We start from the raw sequence: 25,418 nt of genomic DNA, 5'->3' as shown, positions 1-25,418 counted from the left end.
AAGGAATTGTAAAGAGTAATAATGGAATCTGTGGGTATACCTCTAGCGCCATGTAAGCTAAGTTTTCAAGACCAAACCCGAAAGACATCGAATGATAGATGGTCACAAAAAGAGGGCTGTGAGCATTCCAAAACTATGTGGCCTAATCTAGACTTGAAGAGGTGTTCCGCTTTGCTGTCATTGGCTAGAACAGACGTCTCAGTCATTGTGCCGTCATGACAGGTCACTGTCTAATCGGAAAACACACCAAGGTTGCAGTATGGACACCCCGAGCGAATAAGGTGTGGAAAGCCATGTTTGACGCAAAATATATATCACCTTTCCTATACAACAAAGGCGATCTCGTTTTGATTAAGAGTGCAATGCCGAGCACTGGAGAGTCTAGGAAACTTGATGCAAAGTACAGTACAAAGTACATCGTCAAGAAAGTTTTGCGATTCGACAGTACGTCATTGAAGACACCGAGGGAGCACCTCGAAATCAACATAAATTCAGCACAGTGGCCAGCAGTGACTAGATGAAGCCATGGTGTGCCTTGTCTTCAGAGGTTGACGAAGTGTACCAAGAATATGGCCATCATGAGAACCGACAATATCGAAAGTTGAACCTATGTGTCCCATACTTGGCTCCGATGTAAAAGCAGCTTATACAACTCATCATTCTAATAGTATTTTTTGTGAAACCAGTAGTGTTCTTAGACCAAAAATACAGGAGGACTGACGGTGACAGATAGACACACTGACGGACATATAATATTACTTGACTGCTTCAAATATTCAAATATTTTTCCCCAGTAGTCGGGACAGCCACAGTCGGGATAATCCCGACCATCTGGCACGCCTAAATAAATGTCGCCATCAGTAGGAGAGGATAACCGCTAAGGCATTTATCCGAGAATATATACGACTCGATCTGATGTTGTTTATCTCCCAATTAATTCTAACTCTGAAATTATGCCAAAAAACTGAATTTATCATTTGCTGCTGATCACATATCTCTAGTATATCAAAATGTTAGAGGGTTAAATACAAAACTTTCATCTCTTTACTCAGACAGCTTTATTTTCGATTTTCATATCATCGCTTTTACTGAAACTGGGCTTCAGAATAAGGTATACGATTCTGAAATATCACATTCCAAATATCAAATATATAGGCGTGATTTAACACCCGTGATACCAAATGACATTTCTAATGAATGCATGGGCATATTCTTAAATTTAGGTCTCTTTCAAATTAATTACATAAACAATTCATTTTCTAAATTACTCGATCTTGTTTTCGTTAATCAACCATCTAAGTTTTGTTTAAGTTCTAATGTTCCGGTTGTAAGTCCTGCGGATAGACATCATACGACACACACATTACTATACCCTATCCCACTCTTAAAGTTAAAAGAGATGAAAAAAATTGAAAAAGTGTACTGTTTTGCTAAAACTGATTACATCAAACTGAACTCACTACTCTCATCCGTTCGTTGGAATGAAATTTTCAGATCTAAAGATATCGATGAAATGATTTCAACTTTTTATACTGTGCTACTTGACTTTATTTCTCAATCTGTCCCTAAAACTACTTTTTGCAACGCATCTGGTCCTCCATGAAATACAACCAATCTTTCTAGGCTGAAGAACAAGAAGAATAAATAATATAAAAGGTTTAAACGCTCAGGGTCAACGTCTGACTTTTCGATGTGTTCTTTAGCAAGATGCGAATGTAATAAAGAAAACAAATTTGGCATATGGTATTTATTTGAATAAAATTAGAAATCAATTGAAATCAAATCCTAAATCCTTCTACAAATTTGTGAATTCAAAGCGCCGTTGTATTAGTTTACCGAACTTTCTTAGATATAAAGCCAAAGTCGCTGATAATGATTCAGGCATTGCCGACATCTTTGCTGTCTTTTTTAGCACTACCTACTCAGATAATTATTATGATTTATGTGGAACATATCCATACAAAATCAACAATTCAGCTTTTATAGACGTGTCTGGGATTGGCGAAAACGTAGTACTTGAAAATCCCGGTCCAGATGGAATTCCATCGAACATTTTAAAGCATTGCGCTCTCGAACTTTCGTATCCCCTTTGTACACTTTTCAACAGTTCATTAAAGCATGGATATCTGCCGGAATTGTGGAAGCAATCTTATATAAGACCGTTATTTAAAGCCGGAAATCGCAATGAGGTATCTAATTACAGGGGCATTTCAATTTTGAATGCTATTCCGAAGCTATTAGAGAAAATTCTGACTGACACTCTTTCACATCAAGTCTCTTCTATATTGTTTCCCTACCATCATAGGTTCCGGAAGTCGAAATCGTGATAACAAATATTCTAGATATATTTACTTGTTTGGTCAACGATGGCTTTAGGGAACGGATACTATATATATCAATTTTAGTAAATCATTTGATAAAGTCAACCACAACCTTCTGTTAAGAAAAATATACCTTATTGGTTTCAGTTCATCTTTACTAAAGTGGATCATATCATATCTGACTGGACGTACTCAAAGAGTTAAATTTGGTACTGCAGTTTCCAAATCAATTGTTGTCTCTTCAGGTGTTTCACAGGGTAGCCACCTAGGCCCTGTGCTGTTTTGTTTGTTCATAAACGATCTCCCTCTTACTTTAAAGCACTTGAATATTTTGATGTATGCAGATGATGTAAAGATCTTCACATTAACGAGAGACTCTGATGAACAGTGTTATCTTCAGTATGACCTTAATACTCTTTACGAATGGTGCCACCAGAACTTTATGGAACTTAATATTTCCAAATGCAAACACATATAATTTTCAAGAATAACCTCTCCTCAAACTAGCTACTTTTTGGGTTCCAATCAACTTAAAGTAGTCTATAGCTTTAAAGACCTTGGTTTTGTTCTAAACCAACACTTAAAATTCCGTCAACACATCTCAATGGTTGTAAACAAAGCACGTAGTGCTCTTGGCTTCATGAAACGCTGGAGTAAAGAACTCAATGATTTCTCTGTGACGAAAAACTTATGTACGTCTCTAGTCAGAAGTAATCTCGAATATGGTTCAGTGGTATGGGATCCGCACTACAATATTCATTCTGATTTGATAGAATCGGTTCAAAAACAATTTCTTTTATTTTGTCTCCGTCAAAATGGGTGGGACAGAAGTTCATTACCTTCGTTTGAGTAGCGATTAAATCTTATAAAGCTACCTACATTAAAAGTCGTAGAACCATGCTAAACATTACGTTTTTGACTAAATTAATTCATGGTCAAATAGATTCCTGCTTTCTTTTGAGTCGAATTTTCTTTAATGTTCCTATCAGACCTACCAGATATTTTGATCTTTTGAAAATTTCTTATTATAAAACCAACTATGCCAATAATGATCCTTTTCGGCACCTATGTTACCAATTTAATCAACTGAAAGATATAATAGATCTATCGGAGAATCGAGAAAGTTTAAATATAAATATATTGTTATTAGTCTGTAAGGTATTTATTATCTGTAGACTTAAATAAAAATAGAAATAGACCGCTGACATTTGTTTTTGATGTTCTCGCCAGTGATAAATAAATCGTTTTGGCTTTAAAATTGTCGAATGAAACTGAAGTTATTCAAGATGTTATAATAGCGGAAAATATATTAAGCGACCATTAAAAGTGCCATTATGTTTTCTGAAAAAAAAAATTTTTTTAGCTGTTTCCTAAAAATTTTTAAGTTTTTGCTTTAATCATTCAAACTTCTACATAATAAAATTGCTAATAATTATATTTTATGAAATAATATAAAACATTTGTCGATGATGAAACAATAGTATCTAATTTATTAATACCTACATATTTGCAATTCTGCAATATAATTCTCAAGGATAAAATGTTGAATGGATGAACTACCTTTTACGAGAAAAAATTATCACAAAGTTAAGGTATATATATAGATCACATTTAGTACTTTGTTTGGTAACCCTTGTTGGCACAAATGACCTCTAATCGTCTTGGCATCGATTCTACCGATTCGATTTTCGACACATTTCTGGAGTGATTTCGTCCCATTATTACTGCAGAACTTGTCTATGAGTTGGCTTAGATGAAATGTGAAGTTTTTCTATGTCTGGACTTTGAGATAATTTTGTCGTAAAGAAGCCACACTTTGACGTCTGATGCTTTGTTAATGGGGTCGTTATCTTCGTGGAACATAAATTCTTTATCTTTTTACCAGCGTTCGAGGGAAGATTTACCGTTAACATGTTTAAATATATACTGGCGTCCATTGTTCCATCAATAAATACTCCGTATGCCGACATACAACTGCAAACTATTATCGCACAACCACCATGAGTAACTTATGCGCTTACATTATTGATTTTCAGTGATTTCCCTGACATTCCGTTTTCTTCGAAACCAAGAAAACGGAATTTTGGAAAATTCCATTTTATTGTTATAAATTAGCACTTGAAATTCCAAATAAGTTAAAATGACTGGTAAGAGTTTCTTACATTTTATGTATTTTTATACCCTCCACCATTATACCCTCCACTAATTTCGTCATTCTGTTTGTAACACCTCGAAATATGCGTCTAAGACCCCATAAAGTATATATATTTTTCATCGTCCTGACATTTTAAGGCGAACTAGCCGTGTCCGTCTGTCGAAAGCACGTTAGCTTTCAAAGGAGTAAAGCTAGCCGCTTGAAATTTTGCACAAATACTTTTTATTAATGTAGGTCGGTTGGGATTGTAAATGGGGCAAATCGCTCCATGTTTTGATATAGCTGCCATATAAAGCGATCTTGGGTCTTGACTTCTTGATCCTCTAAAGGGGGCAATTTTCGTCCGATTTGACTGAAATGTTGCACATAGTGTTTTGGTATAACTGTGCTAAGTATAGCCATATTTAGATGCCATATAAACCTATCCTGCGTCTTGACTTCTTGAGCTTTTAGAAGGCGCAATTTTTATCCGATTTGGCTGTAATTTGGCACGTGCTGGTATCACTTCCAACATTTGTGCGAAATATGGTCTAAATCTAACTTGATATAGCTGCCATATAAACCGATCTGCGATCTAGACTCTTTGAGCCTGTAGAGGCGCAATTCTCATCCGATTTGGCACACATTTTGTACAACGGCTTCTCCCATGGCCTTCAACATACGTGTGCAATATGGTCTGAATCGATCTATAGCTTGACAAAGTTCACATTTAAAACGATCTCCCGATTTTGCTTCTTGAGCCCCGAATCAGACTATTACTTGATATAGCTCCTCCTCATCCGTCCTTATTTATTATTCTTTGTTTGCCTATAAAGAGATACTGCGCAAAGAACTCAACAGATGCGATCCATGGTGGAGGGTATATAAGATTCGTGCTTGTCCCCTCCTAATGCTGGCGACATTTGTGAGGTACTTTGCCTTGTAAAAACTTCTCCCCAAAGAGGTGCCGTTCGGACTCGGCTATAAAAAGGAGGCCCCTTATCATTGAGCTTAAAATAGAATCGGACACCACTCATAGATTTGTGAGGAGTTTGCACCAGTTTTCCAGAGTTTCCTTAATGGAATGTTCATGGGCAAAATTTGCATTTTTATTTTGCATTATTCAAAGCAGAAAATGCATTTTAAATGTTGAGGTAAAGTAACATTATCTAGAAGTCGCACTAGCCTAATTTTCATGCCGTGCCTTCCTTTTTAAGGATATTAATTTCTTGTCCTTAAAAATACAATACTCTTTTATAAAGTTGCAGCAAACTTTAATTCATTTCTTTTTTTATATTGAATTAAGGGACTAATATCATTTATTCTATATATCATTGGGTTTCATGGCAAAAAAAAAAAACTTGATTTTAATACTCATTTCTTTGTGACAATGATTCATGCATTTTTTTATTTTAAAACGCCGTGTACTTGGTTTATATCCACACTACGTCTTTTTAGATAGATTTTCTATAAATAAACATAAATATGCACTAAAGTGTCAATGTATCGGAAGATAAATATTAACAAAATGTTATATTTCAGGTCAACGACAGGGGCTCACCCAAACTATATTCGCAAACTGTTGCTAAGTTAACGATCCACGTGCTGAATGTGAATGATTGTCCGCCAGCGTTCGATATGAAGGAAATGAATGCTACTCTATATATTCCGACCTATGAAGGCATTCAAATAGCTCAAGTCCGCGCAACTGACGCTGATATAGACATCAACAACAAAATTCGTTACGACATTATAGATGGCAATATAAATGAAAGTTTCCAAATAGACAATACTACTGGTATAATTGTTACAAAGTAAGTATTCTATTTAATTTTCAAGGTTTTTGCCTGTTAGGGCGAAGATCATTAAATTTTACAATTTTTGTTTGTTTCTCTCTCGAGACGAGCTTAAGATCGCAGATTTTTCTTTGCAAATGGAAAAGGAACGCTAGAGATCGCAATACACACCAACCACTATGGGACGCATTTCGTAATTTGGTTACTTATACAATGGATTATTTTTGAGTATTTATCTGAGATGCCAATAAAAATTACAGTCTATTTCTCTTATAGCCTACACCGTAGATATTGCAATATAGTACATAGTCAAATGTTTAGAGTGTTCGTTCGTTCGAATAGTGAGTTTACTTCATATTCGTTTCGTTATTATAGTTCTCAAGCGATATAAGGCTTGGATAAATAAATCCAATAAGCGGATTTTCTCGCTTATTTTGTATGGGCAAAAATGCAACTTAAGGCTGGCCAGCAGTTCTCACGAAATTTTTTCAACATATTCAATAAGTGGTACCTTAATCCTGTTTAAGGATCCATTGCGTTATCCTGTTTGATATAAAACTTTGTAACTTCTTTAGAAAAGTGGGTTTTATATTGAATCAAGATTAATTTTTTCAATCAATACCGTTTTTCACACTTGAAAATTTTACGTGTCAACAATCTCTATACTCTATCTATAATATTTGAGTCCGGAGAATATGATGGACACTTCAGGATCTCAACATTTTAATGTTTTTTTGCTGAAAGTTCCATAGCAATTCTTCAAAAATGTCTCTCTCTCTCTCTCTTAAACCGCTTTATATGCGGATTTGGATACCAAAAATAGAAATCAACAGCTCCGAAATAAGTAATGGCTTCCCATTCCACGAGAATATCTCACTGATGGAGATGGGCGATGGATAAATACCAAAAGGTATTTACCGGTAAATTAGGTGAATTGGGTAAATATCCGGGTGCTAACCCATATATACCCAAAAGCTGGGTGTAATTTTGAGGATATTTTGGCTATATAGAACATATCGCAAACCATTTTGACGATTCCGTATTCTTTGTATATAACCCAGACCTTCTGATACTACAAAATCGGAAAATAGCTATATAGACCGATCTCCCGACTTAAAGCAGTGAGGCAATAAATTGCTCATTTTCATCCAATTTTGATGAAATTTGGCACACTGAGTTCTGGTAGACCCCTACCCACTCCTGCGAGATGTGGTCCAGATCGGACCATATTTATATAAAGCTGCCATATAGATCGACCATATACGGTCCGATCTCCCGATATAGGGTATTAAGGACATAAAAAATCTATTTGTTACTCGATTTCGATGAAATTTGTCACAGTTAATTCTGAGAGACCCCTACCCATTGTTCCCAAATGTGGTCCAGATATGGTCATGCTTGAATATAGCTGCTATTAGACCGATCTCCCGATATGGAATGTTGAGCCCATAAGAGGAGCATTTTTCATTCGATTTCGATGAAATTTGATACAGTGAATTTTGATATACCTCTACACTTGTTTAAAATACGAAATCTAATGCAAATGTTGTTATCACCTTTATTCTAGGCACAACGATGTCATCTGTGTCTCTACCCACACCTACCAATGTCCAATGAATCGTATAGATAAAACTCAATTTGTGTTTGTTTGTTTGTTTGTGTGTCGGTTTGTTTGTTTGTTCCGTATGGACCCAAAAAGGGCTGAACCAATTACCTTAAAATTTTCACAGATTGTATAGGTTGGTCTGAAAGGAAACATAGGCTATATAATTTTTTGAAATCGGGAGGAGAGCGGACCCTCCCCCTTACCCCAAAAGTACTACCCAAAAATTAAAGTGGACCGATCGGGTCAATATCGGATTCAAATGAAAGGAATTCGAGAGTAGAGTACGAATTTCATAATAAAAGTTGGGTCCAAGTACCTGGGGGGGCCGCCCCAGCCCCAAAACCCTTAAAATAGGTTTATTGGACAATCATGACAATATTGGACTCAAGTAGATTACGAATATGGTCAGGAAGTAGGAATGGACTTTATAATTTATTGATAATAGAAGGGGGCTGATCCTCCACCGTTACCCCAAAAACGCCACCTAAAATCAAAAGTGGACCGATAAGAATAAGGACAATATGGGAATCAAATGAAAAGTGTGCGGGAGTAGATAACGAATCTGGCATACAAATGCATGTCGAAGTATAGGTCGTCACCCCACCCCCACAAAAACGCCCAAAATGGACACATTAGCCAATCACGGATATTTAGGACTGTTTGTTCTGTATAGACTGAAAAACGGCAGAACCGATTTTCTCGAAATTTTCGCATATTGTGTAGTTTGGTCTGGAAGGAAACATAGGCTATATAATTTTTTGGTATTGGAAGGGGGGCGGACCCTCCCCTTATGATAAAAACACAACCCAAAATCAAAAAATTTGCGTTCAAGTCTAGGTGACCCATTATAACAATATGGGACTCGAATGAAAGGTATTTGAGAGTAGAAAATGAATTTGATATCCAATTTTGGAGCCAAGTGTTTTGGGGTACGCCCTACAGCACCCCCTAAACTGAACTTCATTTCCGTTTGGAATAAAGAACGAATTTGATATCTATTTTCAGTATAAAGTGCCGGTGGCCGCCTCAGCACCAAAACACCCTCCAAACGGTTCATATTTACTGGCCATGGCAATATGAGGCTGAAATTAAAGGGATTTGGAAGTGCAGCACGAATTTGATATCCATATTTTAGTCGAAATGTCTGAGGTGCCATTCCTCCTCTAATGAGAACATTACCACCAAGAATCGAGAAGGGGAAAATTCTCACACATCAATGGGTGCTTTCCGATTCAATATTAAACTCAATGATTAGGTACCTTTTTTTGTAGCCGAACGGCATACCGCAGTGCGACACCTCTTTGGAGAAAATTTGGTACTTTGGTACTTTTTTGTACCTTAGCATGCAAATATCACCAAACCCGGCCTTATCTCGCGCCTCGGACCCAAGACCAACTTTTGTGCAAAATTTCATAATTCTATCTTTAACCGTTTGGGCTGCGTAGTGATAAGTCAATCGCGAAACTTTTATGTATAGACACTAGCATTCCGGTGGTCCGCTTCGCTACCACCTTTTTTATGTAATAAATTTATATATAATTTTAGAAATATGGCCCCTTCTGTAAAGAAAGTACCAAATTGTACCAAGAATAACTATACATTGGAAAAATCATTAAATCGTCCAATTTATATTGTCAAGGTATAAATTAATCCCCATTTTTAGCGCTTTAGCTCAATTCGTAAAGAAAGTTCCATTTTGTAAGTTTTAGTGCCTAACTGTTTGATTTTGAGAAAAATCTTCTGGTATAACAATTTTGAAAGCTTAAGATCACCCTGTAGAGAAAGTACCATTTTGTATGTTTAGTACCTAAATGCACGAAGTACAAACAAAGCTTCTAGCCGCTCAATATTTACTGTCAAGGTATACTCGTATCCTAATTTTGAGTGCATTAGCTCAGTTCGTAAAGAATGTACCATTTTGTACGTTTAAGTACCTAAATGAACGATTTTGAAGAAATTTTCTTATCGCTCAATATATACTGACAAGGTGTACCTGTATTCCAATTTTGAGAGCTTTAGCTCACTCCTTTGAGAAAGTTTTGTACGTTTGGGTACCTAAATGTACGAATAAACATATCTTCTATATACTTTCAAGGAACCAATTACACCCCAATTAGTATTACTTTCAGTATTTGTTTGTTAAGTCAAATTTCAAAATTCTAGCTCTATCCATCCGCCATATACAAAGTTTGCCCATTTCGTACATTTCTGATACTTTTTTTTTTAATACCTAGAAGTTCAAATATCCAAAAACTCTTATAGCCACCCATTTTATGTTGCCATGACATTCCTAAGTTTCAAAATTCAAAACTGTAGCTCAATTTACAAAAAAAGTACCAATTGCGCCACGCAACGGTACGATTTTGCAAATTTTTTTTTTTCAAACCTTATTTTTTCGAGACTCTGGTTAAATTGACCGCAAAACCCGTTGGCGCTGGGAAAAACATTCACCATGTCGTACTTTTTAATACCTAAACGTACGAATCTCGCCAAACCCCGTCTCTGACCCAAGTCCAACATTTGTGCAAAATTTCATGATTCTAGCTTTAGCCGTTTGGGCTGGGCGGTGATCAATCAGTCAGTCAGTCACGCAATTTTTTTTAGATATATATAAAAAGAAAGATGTTTCTTGGAGTTCATAAATGTAATTTTGTTAAAATCCTAAAAAAATTTTGCATCGTAGAACGGTTAATCCTTGGATAAATATTTTGCGTTCTTCCTCTTTTAGTTTTGTCATTTCGGTTGAATGATGATACCATATATTTTCTATTTTACATGCTTACAAACTATGTTATCATTAAACGGTGACAATAGACCGGGATAAGCTAAGCCGCTTTTCTATAATCAAAAAAAGCGGGAAATCTGCCTAGAGGGTATATATTAAAACATTAAGCATGAGAGCATCTTTTTATTATTATTATTTTTTTTTTACAAAAATAAATCCAAATGCAGGCGTCACAGTCTGCATCAAAAAAAACTGACTTCAATGCTATCTAACACTTAGGCCACGAACATCATTCGTGATTCTATAGATAAGCATTCGCCCGGTCCGCTTGACTACCCCGCACCCTTGTAGTTGTACCTCCGTTTCTGTGGCAATTTCAAAAAATCTTCTATTCGCCTGCAAAATACTATCAGGCACTAACTGTTTCCCAAGAGCTTTAGCTTAAACCTTGAAGAAGGTTCCTTTTGTAAGTTAAGTACCTAAATGTACGAATTTCAATAAACTTTCTAGCCGCCCGATTAAAACTGTCGAGGAGTAGCTGTATCCCAAGCTAAGCCTCATTCTGTAATGAAAGAACGTTTTAGAATCCAAGTGTATGAATTTTAGAAAATTTTTTCTAGTCACCCAATATAATTGTCAAGCTGTAGTTGTTTCCCAATTTTGAAAGCGTTGGCTTAAACCGCAAATAACGTAGCTAAATATACAAATTTCAAAAATTGTTCCAGTCGCCCGATAAATACTCTCATGCTGCAACAGTATCACAATTTGGAAAGCTGTTGCTCAATCTGTAAAGAAAGCACAATTTTTTTCTTTTAAAGTACCTAAATATACGAATTTCAAAAACATCTTCTAGCAGCCCAATATATACGATCACTGTATGCCAAATTTCATAGCTGTAGCTCAAGCCATAAAAAAGTACCATACTGAACGTACGAATTTGAAACAAATGTATGAATTTCTAACAACTACAGTCGCATGGTATGTTCAGTATTCTTAATTTCAGAATTCTAGGTCAATCCTCAACTAAAGTTCACATTTTAGACGTTTTAGCACCTAAATGTTCGATTATCTTGTAGCCGCCCCCTATATACTGTCAAGGTGGTACCTGTATCCAAAATTTCATAGCTCTAGCTCATTCCATACAAAAACCACTATATTGTACGTTTTCGCCCAAAAATGAACAAAGTTCAAAAATAACCTTCTAGAGGACCACTATATACGGTTGAGGTCTACCTGAATCCATATTTAAGAGCTTTAGATCAATTTGTAAAAATTCGCCATTGTGTTCCTTTTTAGTACCTAAATGTACGAATTACTAGCCTAGTCTAGTCGCCCCATATATGATATCAAGTTGTACCTGTATCCAAAATTTCAGAGCTCTAGCTCAATCCATAATGAAAGTACGATTTTGTGCGTTTCAATACCAAAATGTATGAATTTCCCAGTTACCCAATATATACTGTCAAGGGTTCCTGTATCCCAAATTTCAGAGCTTAAGTTCAAATTGCAAAGAAAATACCATTTTGTGCGTTCTGTTACCTAAATGTACGAATTTCAAAAGAATCTTCTATTCGCCGAATATATATATACTTTCAAGGTTTCAATTATACGTTTCCTTCCACTTCTGGTGTGATTTGTTACTAAATATCGTAGTTTTGTTAAGACTGTGTCTGTATATGAAGATAAGTTGTTTCGTTCTCTTTTGCACTTTTTGTTACCAAAAGGTACGAACATTGATTTTTTTTAATTGGCTATAACAGAATATTTGTTCCACTAGCCGAACGTAGAATAGCGTTCCAAGCGCCTCGATCTTCTGCGCTCATTCTAAAATCTCTGACACCAAGTTTCGAGGTGTCCCCCACAACTTGGTCTTCCCGGTTTGCGTGTACCACCGTGTTTGCCTTCAAAAGACTTCTTTGCTGGAGCTTCTTCATCCATTCTGACAACATTGCTTAGCCAACGCAGCCTTTGTATTTTGATGCGTGTAACTATGCCACCGTCGTCATACAGCTCATACTGCTCGTGGTTCATACGTCGCCTATATTCTCCATTTACGCAAACTGCTCCATATATTGTACGAAGAATCTTTCTCTCAAATACTACAAGCACTGCCTCATCTGCTTTCACAAGTACCCATGCTTCAGGACCATATAACAGCACGGGTAGTATCAGTGTCTTGTATAGTGTCCGAAGTAGCATCTGTTTGCCAGTATTATTCTTCGCTTACATTGAATAGGTTATTTAATAACCCATCATATATTTCCTAGTTGTACCTACATGCCACATTTCAAACCTCCAGCTCCATTGGAAAAGAAAGTACCAAATGGTACCAATTTCGATACCAAAATGTACGAATTGTCAATAAATCGTTTTAACCCATATTCCCAGTTGTACCGTGATGCAAAATTTCAGCTGCGTCTGTAAAGAAATTACCAAGTGGTACGAATTTTGGTACCCACCTGTACAAATTGTGAAAAGATCATTAGTTATCCAACGTATATTCCCTAATTGTACCTACATGCTAAATTTCAGACCTTTGGCTCCATCTGCAAAGAAAGTACCAATTGTGGTACTAAACGGGGGTTTCTCCCGTTACCAGTAATATATTTTCGTTTCACCGGTATTATTTTGCAACAGATGTCTTCAAATTTCAAAATTCTAGCTTAATACATCTGCCCTGTGCAAAGTTCATCCCATTCGTACCTTTTTGGTACTTGTTAAGTGCCAAAATCTAAAAATTTCTGAAAAATCATTTGCTCTCCATCTCAGATTACCATAGTGTAACTAATACCAAAATTTAGACCTTTAGCTCAATCCGTAAAAGTACCAATTTCGGCACTAAAGTACTATTTCTCCCACTTCCGGTAAGATTTTCCAAACATTTTTTAAGACTTATTTTTTCGAGACGCTCTTTAATTTGGGCCCAAGAACATTCTCCTAGCCCTATCCGTTCGCTCTGGACAAAGAGTACCCATTTTCGTGCTATTTAGTACCTTAACCTTCGAATATCATCAAACCCGGCCTTAACACGCGCCCCTGACCCAAGGTCGACATTCATGCAAAATTTTATAATACTAGCTTTAGCCGTTTGGACTGGGCAGTGATCAGTCAGTCAATCACCCGTTTCTTTTATATTTTGAGATTTCGAGCGCTGTTTTCTTTGCTTTGATTGTTGTCAGACTAGATATTGCCAAATGAAACCGTTGACACTTGAAATAAGTATGGTTAGTGTGGGCGTACTTTGGTTAGGTTAGATTTTAGTGGCAGTCTGCCATCAGACTCACTTAGGCGTTTTCGTCCATTGTGATACCACAGGAACAAAAGAAGGAAGATGCCCTATAGTTTCTACTGTTGAACCATCCAGATCGCTTTAAAAAACCGAATAACTTGTGAATGTTCACATCCGCTAAATCAGACAGGTTCTCAAAGAAATGAGAACCTAAAGTGGAATTCCTTCTGACCGTTAGTGCGGGACACACACAGAAGGTGTTCTATAGTCTCTTCTTCTTCGACACACACAGAAGGTGTTCTATTCTATCTTCTTCTTCGATGTACTCACAGCTTCTGCAAAAGTCGTTGCTGGTAACCTTCAGTCTGTCAGTATGTTTTCCGATTTGACAGTGACCTGTCATGGCGGACACAATGACTGAGACATCTGTTCTAGCCAATGAATTTTGAACTGTTCAGCCATTTCGTTGAGAGATCTGTGACAGAAATACGCTGTTTAGGGATTTAACGGCTGGCTGGCTGTCTGAGAAGATATTTATGCCAATCGTAGTTATGACAACCATATCGAAATCTATGTAAATTCTATTACCAGGGATATCGTAGTTCCAATCGGTTCTATCAGGAATAGTGGTACAGTAATTTTTATCAAAAAGCGGCTCTGGTAAGGTGTAATCCACACTGCCTGGAACATCGGATATTGTAGCTAGGATAATACAGTGTCCGTAGCCGCTACATGACCAATAAGAAAAACTCCCCTAACCCCACTGCAGTGGTCGCTGCAATTTGTCAAGCCACAACGTCCAGAGGCATATGAGTTTTTTTTTCTTAAGTCTATAGATACATATATCCTTACAGCATTAAATTCAGTATATCAGATGGTGTCGTCCTCAGCGCGGCTGTGATGCACAAACAAGCCATCCTTTGGATCCGGTTTAGTATTGAACAGTAGGTGTAATTTTGAAGCGCCGTCCACCAGACCACAACACAATTTGGCATTAAAGGTCTTTCCAAAATGTTGGATTTGTAGTTCAATTTCCCTTCCAGCAAAACACCCAGGTATTTAGCGTTTTTGGTATATGGAACTATCCTCCCAAGGAGACAGGTTTCACTGTAGGTAACTTGTATCTCCTGCTGAAAAAAACTACTTCTGTCTTGCACGGATTTGTACCTAGACCACTTCGGTAGCCCACTTTGCTGTTACACGTAGAGCTTCCTGAAGTATATCTCTTAGAGTGCTGGGAAACTTTCTCCTAACCGCAATTGCCACGTAATCAGCATACGCGACCACTTTTACACCTTTTTGTTCCAGGACAATAATGTATTGTTAATGGCTATATTCCAAAGTAGAGGAGACAGTACACCTCCTTGAGGTGTCCCTCAGCTGACCCATCTTTATATATATATGTATATATATATATATGTATATATATATATATATATGTATATATATATATATGTATATATATATATATATATATATATATATATGTATATATATGACATTCTGATACAAAAGCAGAGTATATCTCCCTAAGCCTGTGAATGTAATTCAACCGGTGATACATCATCAGGGCCTGGACTTAAAGGAGTCGAAACATCCCAAAGATTTTCGGCTCAGACACAATTTCCCTAATGGCCTCCGACGAATGCATATCAGTGACAATCTCTTCTGGTGCCACGTTGACCGTTGGAGAATTTCCCGAGAAATGTGTATCAACGAATAGTGTTTCCTCATCAGACATTGTCCATACATTCTCTGACTTCTGAACATACCCCACCGTAATAGGTCCCAAGGCAGAATCTTCCTTCGCATGCAGATTTTGTGCCGAAATTTATCCCAATCCGCCTTTCTTCTGTTTAGCCGAGGGACCACTTCTGCAGTATTTTCACCTGGGCTGAAACAAATATAACGATGATCAGAGAAGCTGTGGTCATCCAACACATCCCAGTTGCATATTCTTTCACTTATATCTTCCTATACAAAGGTAATATCTAGTACCTCCTGCCTGTTCCTGGTAATAAAGGTCTGTTTATCCCCTTTATTACAAATCGCCAGATTGCAACTTATAATACATTCGACAAGCAGTTCAACCCTTTCGTTGACATCCGAACTTCCCATTATCTGGTGGTGTGCATTAGCACCACTTGCTACAACGAAGCCCTTCTTCCCTGCAGAAGCGGCTTCAACCAGCAACTTAGGGTTTGAGTGCGGTATCTCTGAATCGCATGGCATATATAGGGAAGCCAGCCAGTAATGAGACTTATTTGTTTGAAGGCTGGATACTACTGAATCTTCAGCGCTTAGCGACGGATGAAGAAAAACTTTTACACTGCTTTTTGCAAGAATACAGGCTCTGCGTCTCCCATTTCCCGTACCCTTGAGTAGTTTAAATCCCGGACTTCTTAGTCCACGATTCATTCCTCCAGATACCCATGGCGAGAACCAAGTCAAACGCCCCACCATCGGAAGGACCCACCGTGCCGCCGCCGAAGCGGCCTTATATTGGTGGAGATTTATCTGTAGAAACCGGACCATAGTCAGGATTCAGAATTTCCACCAGTGTTGTATTAGCCTCGTCTTTTGATTCCACCAGGAGTTCATCCTCACAAGATTCGTAAGATCTTGTCATGATGAGATTCCGTAGGCAAGTGAGACAGCTGTGGAACCACTCTTACTCAGGACACTGGACACTTGCGGTGTGGACAATTCCTCCTTAGATGCTTCACTAGTTTAAATCGGTTTATAAACTAAAATAGCTGTCATATAAACCGATCTTGGATCTGGACTTTTTGGGCCTGTAGAGGGCGCAATTCCTATCCAATTTTGCTGATATTTGGCATGACGGGTTTCGTTATGACTTCCAATAACTGTGCAAAGTATGTTTCAAATCGCTCCATAACCTGATATAGCTGCTATATAAACCGATATTGAATATTGACTTCTTGAGCCTCTAGAGGGCGCAATTCCTATCCAATTTTGCTGATATTTGGCATGACGTGTTTCGTTATGACTTCCAATAACTGTGCAAAGTATGGTTCAAATTGACCCATAACCTGATATAGCTGACATATGAACCGTCCAAGTACGTTTTGAGCTCCGTGCTTCCCCGCTGGTGCACACCTTGAGCCCAGTTCAACCGGATGACCCAATCACACAGGGCTTTTCGGGTCCCGTTTCGATTCCATCCCCTCCTATCTCGATTGTGGCAGAGATTTTCAATCTCTTGCAATCCGCCAGACTTAAGTGATGTGGTCAACTGCTGAGTCGTCTCCTGTTTCCTCAACCCCACCGCTTCTATAGAGTTTCAGTTTCAACTTGTTGAATCTGTAGGATACAACCCCTTCATACTTGACGAGCTCTGCCGGAGTTTAGTACGAAAACTGAATGTCTTCGGTCACCATCAGCCTCATCCAATCTACCAATCTTCCAGTCGGTGGTTGCAAGATTGAGATTACATTCCCTTAGTCTTTCAAGTATCGATTCAGGATCTGAGGGAACCCTTGGTATTCAAACATGCGTAATTGGTCGAAAAGGAATATCTTCCTTCTTGACTTAACGTAGTGCTGCACCTGGCCAGATCTCACCAATCTTTTTTAGCGCACAACGATACATTTCAATTGAGTGTTGATTCCCGAAGGCAATGAGTCTGTATTGGCCCCGATACCAGCCTGCATCGTTACAAACTGGAGGAGACCCGGGAAATTCCGCAAGGACATCGGAGTATACTGATGACAAAAATGCAAATTTGTCCATGCACATTCCATTAAGGAACTGTGGCAAACTTTTTATATATCAATGAGTGCTGTCCGGTCTGATTTTAAGCTCAATGATAAGGGACCTGCTGTTTATTGCCGAGTCCAAACAGCGTGCCCCAGAGCGACACCACTTTGGGGAGAAGTTTTTAGATGGCAAAGTAACTCACAAATGTCGGCAGCATTAGGAGGGGATAACCACCGCTGAAAATTTGTCTAATGTTCCCGCCAGGCGTACAGCGTCATAGCAGGACATGCTAACCTCTGCTTTACGGTGGCCTCCTGATGACAGTCCATTGACTATCTCACTCCAATTATTCCTTGATATGCAGCTCTGTTCTTCTCCCTTGTCGACAAGGTTAGTCAAGGTTCTTGGACCCATCTTTCTATTGTTGGACCTAGTTTTTTAATGCATAGGACGCCCTCCAGGTAGTTGCGGAGTTTCCGAATCTAGACCTGTAGTTTTTGGGGCAGCCTGTCCAGCGAATTCCCGATCCCAGTTAAGGTAGTCCTCTCTCTCTATTAGTAAGAGTCTTAGGATCATTCGCACCAAGTCTCTCAATATACCTGAGAGCGATGCGCCACCTTTTATTCCAACCTCCTGAAGAGCTTGTTGGTTTGCCGGGGAAGGCCATCGGACGTGCGAAGAAAGAATGGAATCGGCCTTCTCCATTAGACTCGAACCGTGTGTCTTGTGTGGGCCTCAAAGATCCAGCATGTGGTGCTCACAGCTATCCCATACCGGGAGGGTGTGCTGTTGTTGAGGCTGGCGATTTTTAGGAAGTTTAATCCTAAAATATGTCTCCACCAACGTCTCTAATGTTTGTAGCATAGAGGATGACCGACTAATAGCGCGAAACTCTTCTGTTTTTTTGTGTTACGGTTTCCTGATTTTGGTACATATGATATATTAATGCAAACAGAGAATGTTTCCCTATGCCAAGGAGCCATTCAATCGGAAACAACTTGTAGTTCGACCGGTGATATATAATTAGGTCCTGGCGAATTAGGTTATGTTTGATTAAAGTGGCAGACTGCCTTTAGACTCACTTGGACGTTTTCGCCCATTGTGATACCACAGGAACAGGAGAATATGCCTTCTAGTTCCTACCCTTAAACCATCCAGATCCGCTGAATCAGACAAGTACTTAAAGATAATCTAAAATAGAACTCCTTCTGAATGCCAGTGCGGGACACATAGCAGATGTTCTATAGTCTCTTCTTCCTCGACGTCCTCACAGCTTCGGACGTTCGGTCGTTACTTGCTCGTTTCAGTCTGTCAGCATGTTTTCCCATCAGACAGTGACCTGTCATGACAGATACAATGACTGAGACGTCTGTTCTAGCCAACGAGAGCAAAACGGTAGACCTCTTCAAGTCTACATTATGTCACATAACTTTAGGACGATGGAAATTTATCCTCCACGAAGCTGTATTATTCAACCCAGAATTTTTTCTCAGCTCTACCTTGTATTTTCTAAACTCACCCTTATAAGCGTCCCAATTTTGTGGTACTGTTGTGGCTTGCGCTCTGTTGAAGAGTTTTCTGCAGTCCTTCTTTCGATCAACCAATTCTGGGGTCCACCGTGGCGGTCGTTGTTTGTCCCTTGGCTTGACACTAATACATGCTAACGCAAGCGAGTCATTCAGAGCGTTCGTTATCTTTTTTTCGTCCGTCTTTCTTCTGTTTAGCCGAGGGATCACTTCACTTAAGGTTTGAAGGCGCCATCTCTGAATCGTGTGCCATATTTAGGGAATCCAACCAGTAATGAGGTTTGTTTATTCCAAGGCTGGCTTCTACTAAATCTTCTGTGCTTAGCGAAACATTTTGACTACTCTTTGCAAGAATACAGGCTCTGTGTCTCCCATTCTCAGTTCCCTTGAGTAGTTTAAATCCCGGAATTCTAAATCCACGAGCCATTTATTTAATGAATACCTACACAACAAGATTAAATCTTATAGCTATAGTGCAGGCTAATAAGAACCGTCATGTATCCTTTTTAAGAGATAAAAAAACAAATTTTAAAAGAATAAACATTTTCAAATATCATGATAGAAAATAATTAAAATAAACTTTAGAATTTTGTGAAATAGTTAAAATGAACTTTAGAATAGGTTAGAAAATAATATTGTTTAAAAGGAAAAAAAAAATAAATTTTAAAACAGCTAATTTCGAAGAAACATGCAAAGTCTTTTTTTGACGTGTTGCTGATGTTTTGGATATTCCAAAGACCTATGGTACTCGTCTAATGATTTTATGTGAGAATAGAAGAGATCTAGTTCTAAGAAGATTGTCGAAGCTACAGCCATAAAGGGAAGTAGCTAAGTGAGAAACATGTTGAGTCCTTCTTCTACCATAAACATACCTAATTTAACATTCGTAGGCTACGCAGCCTTGCATATGTCTGCCCGGCAAAAGCATTTATATGTTTTGACCAATTTAAAGAACTGTTAAAAATCACACCTAAATTCTTAGCACTAGACTTATCATTTGTGAATAACAATCACTCTCGATTTCTGGAGGTTCAAAAATAAACCACTTGCTGTAGCCTACTTATAGACATGGGACGGGTCCTCGTTGAGTTTTGCAACGCATTCACTAATATTGTTAACAGAGCCGCTAAGTAATAACTGAAATACATCAGCAGTATTAAGGAGATGAGTAAAATAAGGTAGAAGGTGGGGAACTCATATTCCAATGAATCTTGGGTCAATGTTATCAAGACCAATAGCAATGTAAAACTTCGTCGTGTGATACACATCCAAACTCAAAACTGCAATCAACATTTGTGCTTTCCGAAAGCCTATTAGTGTCTTGGTAAAAAGTCGAGTCTATATATAGGGTCAGAATACTAAGAAAAGTTTCATTCAATTCATTTATATCACCATGGTAATTAGAAATTGCCTTGAATTTTCCAATCCCGATATCGTTTATAACCCTCTACTTGCCATTCGTGTCTAGCGCCGAATAATATTTGGATGAATAACATCGTAATTTTGCATCACTAATGAGTGCATTAACTTAATTTCTTGCCGTGCAGAATTCCTCATGAAGTTCAGGCGTTTTAAAACGTTTCCTACTGGAGTAGGCTAGGTCCCTATAACGAATAAAATTCCTAATAGTGGAATTAAACCAAGGTTTAGTATCCGATTTCTTTATCTTAGTCCGAATGGGGACTGTTGCATCATAGATACGTCCAATGTTATCTTGAAGAAATCTACATTTCTCATCGATAGATATAAGATCATATATCCGATTCCAATAGTAAACATTTTTGACGTCGCGGTTCGAAAACTTGTCTTTGACACAGTTAAATTGTAAGCCAGATAAATCAAATCATGTCTTAAGAAGCAAGATACAGATGTTTGGTCATAGAGCGAAATATTAGAATTATTATTCACAAAGAACATATCCAAAAGGGTCTTAACAGTTGACGCAAAATGAGTGGGGTTTCTAGAATTGGTAGGAGAGATACCCAGTGCTAACATATTCTCCGTCAATCTGGAATCTATAAGAATATTGGAATTAAAGTCCCCAGCTGTAATAACATTATTTTATCCCAATGTTATGGTCTCTAAGACGTTATGCATTTGATTCAAATCTATTGTATTGTTTGGCCGGTAGATACAACCAATCAAGACTTTTTTCAAGTTAGATAAAAGCTCCACGAATATGTATTCCGATTGCTCCTCAGGATTAGATTTTAGTCGGAATTTGGCTTTTAACGTGTTCTTTGCATATATGGCAACACCACCCCCACGACGTTCTCTATCAGATCTGAATACAGTAAATCCATCTAAGTGTATCAAGCTATCTGGCATTGCAGTGTGTAACCAAGTCTCTGAGAGACATATTATATCGATTTCCGCATTTTCGAAAATATACTTGAACTCATCAATCTTGTTTACTATACATTGAGAGTTTATGTGGCATATCTTCAAACCATCTCTTTGTCTTGTTAAAATATGCAGTAGATTTCGAGTTACGTCTTAGAATCTCTATCTACACTAATCATATATGTCATAGAGAGTAATAAATAGACAAGAAATAACATCAGCATCGCGTGTGTAAAAGAATATTCCTGCTTGTGTTAACGAAAAAACATAAATAAGATAATTAAAGTTGTAAGAAGAAAAGGAAAAAATAACCTTTAGAATAATAAGTTGTAAATTTGAGAATACAAACAAAAAAATCAGCAATATTATGAACATTCGTATTGTAAGTCTAACTTCGAATTTCTATATTAGGTATTTCTTGCGAATCACGAAAATTATTAATAATTTTAGGATGAAATATACGTATCGGATAAGCAAGTCCTCTAAATGTACATGCAGACTTTATAAGACCTTTCTTCTTTAAGAGTATCGCATCTTGCAGGAACTTGTAATTTGTATTAGAGAGGTTTTCGTTGATATAATATTGTGATGAAGATCTGAAGCCAATAGAATTCAATAATAACTTATTGTTGAGCAACTTTTTATAGCCAGAATTCCTCGCCACACCTATAGGTCCTGAATAAGAAAAACGTCAAATCGTCCTGCCATCAGAAGGACCTTTAGTGCCGCCGAAGCGGCCCTACAATGTGGGAAATTTATCTGCAGAAATGGGACCATAGTCAGGATTCAGAAATTATACCACACTTGCTTATGCCTCGTCTTCTGAGTCTGCCAGAACTTCATCGTAACAAGATTCGTTCGATCTTGTCAGGATGAGTTTTCTTACGCATACAGGGGCAGTTGAGAAAGCAGTGGAACTACTCTTCCTCAGGACACCGGACGCTTACGGTGTGGACGATTCCTCCTAATATGCTTCCTAGCTGTCGAATTACCTGTTGAGTTCTGTTCTTCCCCACTGGCGCACACCTTGAGCGCAGTACAACTGGATGATCCACCCACACAAGGCTAGTCGAGTCCCGTTTCGACGCCTTCGTTGCGTGTTCCGAGAGTGGCAGGGAGATTGTCAGTCTCCTGCAATCCTCTAGACTTTAGAGATGTGGTAGATAGTTCCTTAGACAAATGTTCCTTATTCCCAACCCCACCTCTTCAGCTTCAACTTGTTGAATCCGTAGGACACAACTCCATTAGACTTGTTGAGGTCTGCGAGATAGCCGGAGTTTAGTACAAATACTGCATGTCACCGTCGCCATCAGCCTCATCCAATCATCCAGTACGTGTTTGAAAGATTGGGATTACAGTCCCTTCGCCTCCCAAGTATGGATTCAGGATCTGAGGGAATCCTTGGTATCCAAGCGTATCCCATTGGTCAAGAAGGAATATCTTCCCTATTGACTAAATCCAGTGCTGCGCCTGGCCAGATCTCGTCAATCTTTTTTAATGGCGCAACGACACGTCTCAATTGAGCGTTGATCTCCGAAGGCAGTTAGTTTGTATCGGCTCCGATATCAACCTGAATCGTCGCAGTCTGGTAATTCCACAAGGACATCGGAGTATACAGATGACTGTAGTTTGACTATCCCACTCCAATTATTCCAAGGTATGCAGCCCTGTTCTTCTCCCTTGCCGACAACTTCCATCTCCAAGCTGTCTTGGCGACATTAGCAAAGATCCTTGGACACATATTACTTTTGTTCGCCTTAGTTCTTGAGGGCATTGGATGCCCCCCAGGTGATCGCAGTCTTTTGGCTGACTGCGGTGACATTTCCGAATTTAGCCGTGTAACCTTGGCCGTTTAGCGAATCTCCGAGCCCAAATAAGGATGTCTCTCTCCTTATCGTAGATTTGATTTAAAATCAGTCAAAACATTCGAAATCGGTTTAGAAATGCTTGCGCAAGTAACTATATAAAACAAGGATAGGCAAATATCCTCATATTGAGCCATTGAGCTTTGCAGTGGCGGGACACTCGATACCACCTATTGGACAGTGGCCGACAGCGAGACAATCACCGACTCTCTCAATATTGGGAAGACTAGGATAAGCAAATATCCTAACACTAAAACATCAGGCAGCACAAGGGCGAGATTCCCAACACAGTCTAACGAACAGGGGCCCGACGACGGAGCCATTAACGACTTTCTCGAGATGAATAAAGACTCTAATTCTTAAACATCGGGTAGTGTCTTGACAAAGAACTTAAGATTTGGTAGACTAGTATAGGCAAAGATTTTTATATTGGAACATCAGGCAGTGCAGGGAAAGTAGACTCAATACAGACTAACGAACAGGCACCCGGCAATGGAACCACTACCAACTTTTTCAAGATTCGGAAGACTGGGATAGGCAAAGATACTAATATTAAATCATCAGGCAGTGCAGTGATGGGAAACTCAATGCAGCGTAAAGAACAGGGAGCAGATGATGAGACCATCACCCACTCCCAAGATGGCCATCTAATGGAGGACCAATGATTGAGGTCATCCAGATAAACCTCCACCGAAGCGAAACAGCTAATCAGGCTCTGATGGAGAAAATCAGCAAGGGCAAGATTCCTATTGCCTAAATTCACGAGCCATGGACGACCCGGAACAAAGTTCATGGACTGAACCATATCAACTACCAAATATTCTATACTTACACTGATACTCGGCCGAGGGCCTGCGTTATTTGTCATAAAAATTTAAGTTATGTATTTTCCCCGGAGTTGTCAACATCGAATGCAACAGTGATAAAATAGTATCAACATTAATAAGCGGGGCTAAGTCCTGACTGAATTCTTGAATACTAACGACCCAATAACATTTAATATTGGTAACACCGCTACCGTTTTTAATAGGATTAAGGAGAAGGTCGTAGAGGTGACACTATGTTAGGTGAATCTAAAAGATGAGCTTCAGGATTGGAGGGCCTCCATGGAGCATTTTTTCTCAGACCATCGCTACATAGGGTTTAGAATAACACGGCCAGCGCCGAATCTGATGAGCTTCCATAATAAGTTGAAAACCAATTGGCCAAAATTCGGAGGGCTACCCAGAAGAAGCCTTGGGCTAGATAATTTAGATTGTCCAAGCATAGAAGACATTTATAGACAATGTTAACAGGATTACGACCGCAAAAAATGGAGTCTTTCGAAAATAATTGTCCTCTTCGAGAAAGTAAATCAGCCCAAGAAAAACCCTGGATGACCGGGAAGATTCGCAATATTGGGAAAGAGGTCCGCAGACCTTATAAGACACGTGGTAACAAGGCGGAAGTTTATTGGGATGTATATCACACGGCTCAAGGAATACAATAAGATTACTAGAGCGGTAAAACGTGCCCTTTTAAATTTGTTCTGACACCAGGTCGATAGCGTTAATGATGAACAAGTTTCTTTGTAAAACCCATGTCCAAACTGAAACGTTAGTAGATGACATGGGGGTGAGAGCAGAGACAATGGTAGACATGTTGAGGCTTTTGATGAAAACCCATTTTCCACGTGACATGGCGGGACTCACAGAGATACCGGAATCTTGGAATAATGAGGTTGATCGAAGTCTTATCATAACGGAATTTATGGTCAAGGAAGCCTTGAGGAGCTTCAAACCATTTATGTCACCCGGTGATGGAATATTTCCGGCGTTCCTACAGAAAGAGGCAGACTGTCTGACGCCTCATCTGACCAAAATTTTCGCAGCGTGCATAGGACTTTCATATACTCCGAAAGCAAGGGTGGTGTTTATACCCAAGCCAGACAAGGCAAGTTATGCTACAACAAAGTGCTACAGACCTATAAACCGTACGTCCTTTCTACTCAAAACCATGGAACGTATTGTGGATACCATCATAAAGAGTAGGATATTCAGCGAACTGCTCAAATACAAACAGCATGCTTTACACTGATCCAATCCTTAGATTAGTACCGGGTATACCGGGTCCTTAAAGACTGGATAAACCATATGCTAAGGAACAGTTGGATA

The 25,418-nt window shown here is 38.6% G+C and overlaps 1 protein-coding gene across 1 annotated transcript in view; it reads left to right on the top strand.

Moving 5' to 3' along the window:
- LOC106089744 (fat-like cadherin-related tumor suppressor homolog) overlaps positions 1 to 25,418 on the top strand; it is a 737,514-nt gene that overhangs the window by 273,849 nt on the left and 438,247 nt on the right. Inside the window, exon 12 of the mRNA XM_059363292.1 lies at positions 5,998 to 6,269. Coding sequence (XP_059219275.1) covers positions 5,998 to 6,269 — 272 coding nt within the window. The remainder of the gene's footprint in view (positions 1 to 5,997; positions 6,270 to 25,418) is intronic.

This window comes from Stomoxys calcitrans, chromosome 1, assembly GCF_963082655.1.
Source record: "Stomoxys calcitrans chromosome 1, idStoCalc2.1, whole genome shotgun sequence".
Classification (NCBI taxonomy): domain Eukaryota; kingdom Metazoa; phylum Arthropoda; class Insecta; order Diptera; family Muscidae; genus Stomoxys; species Stomoxys calcitrans.
Note: the sequence above shows the minus strand (reverse complement) of the source record. Positions and strands in the feature narration are given on the sequence as shown.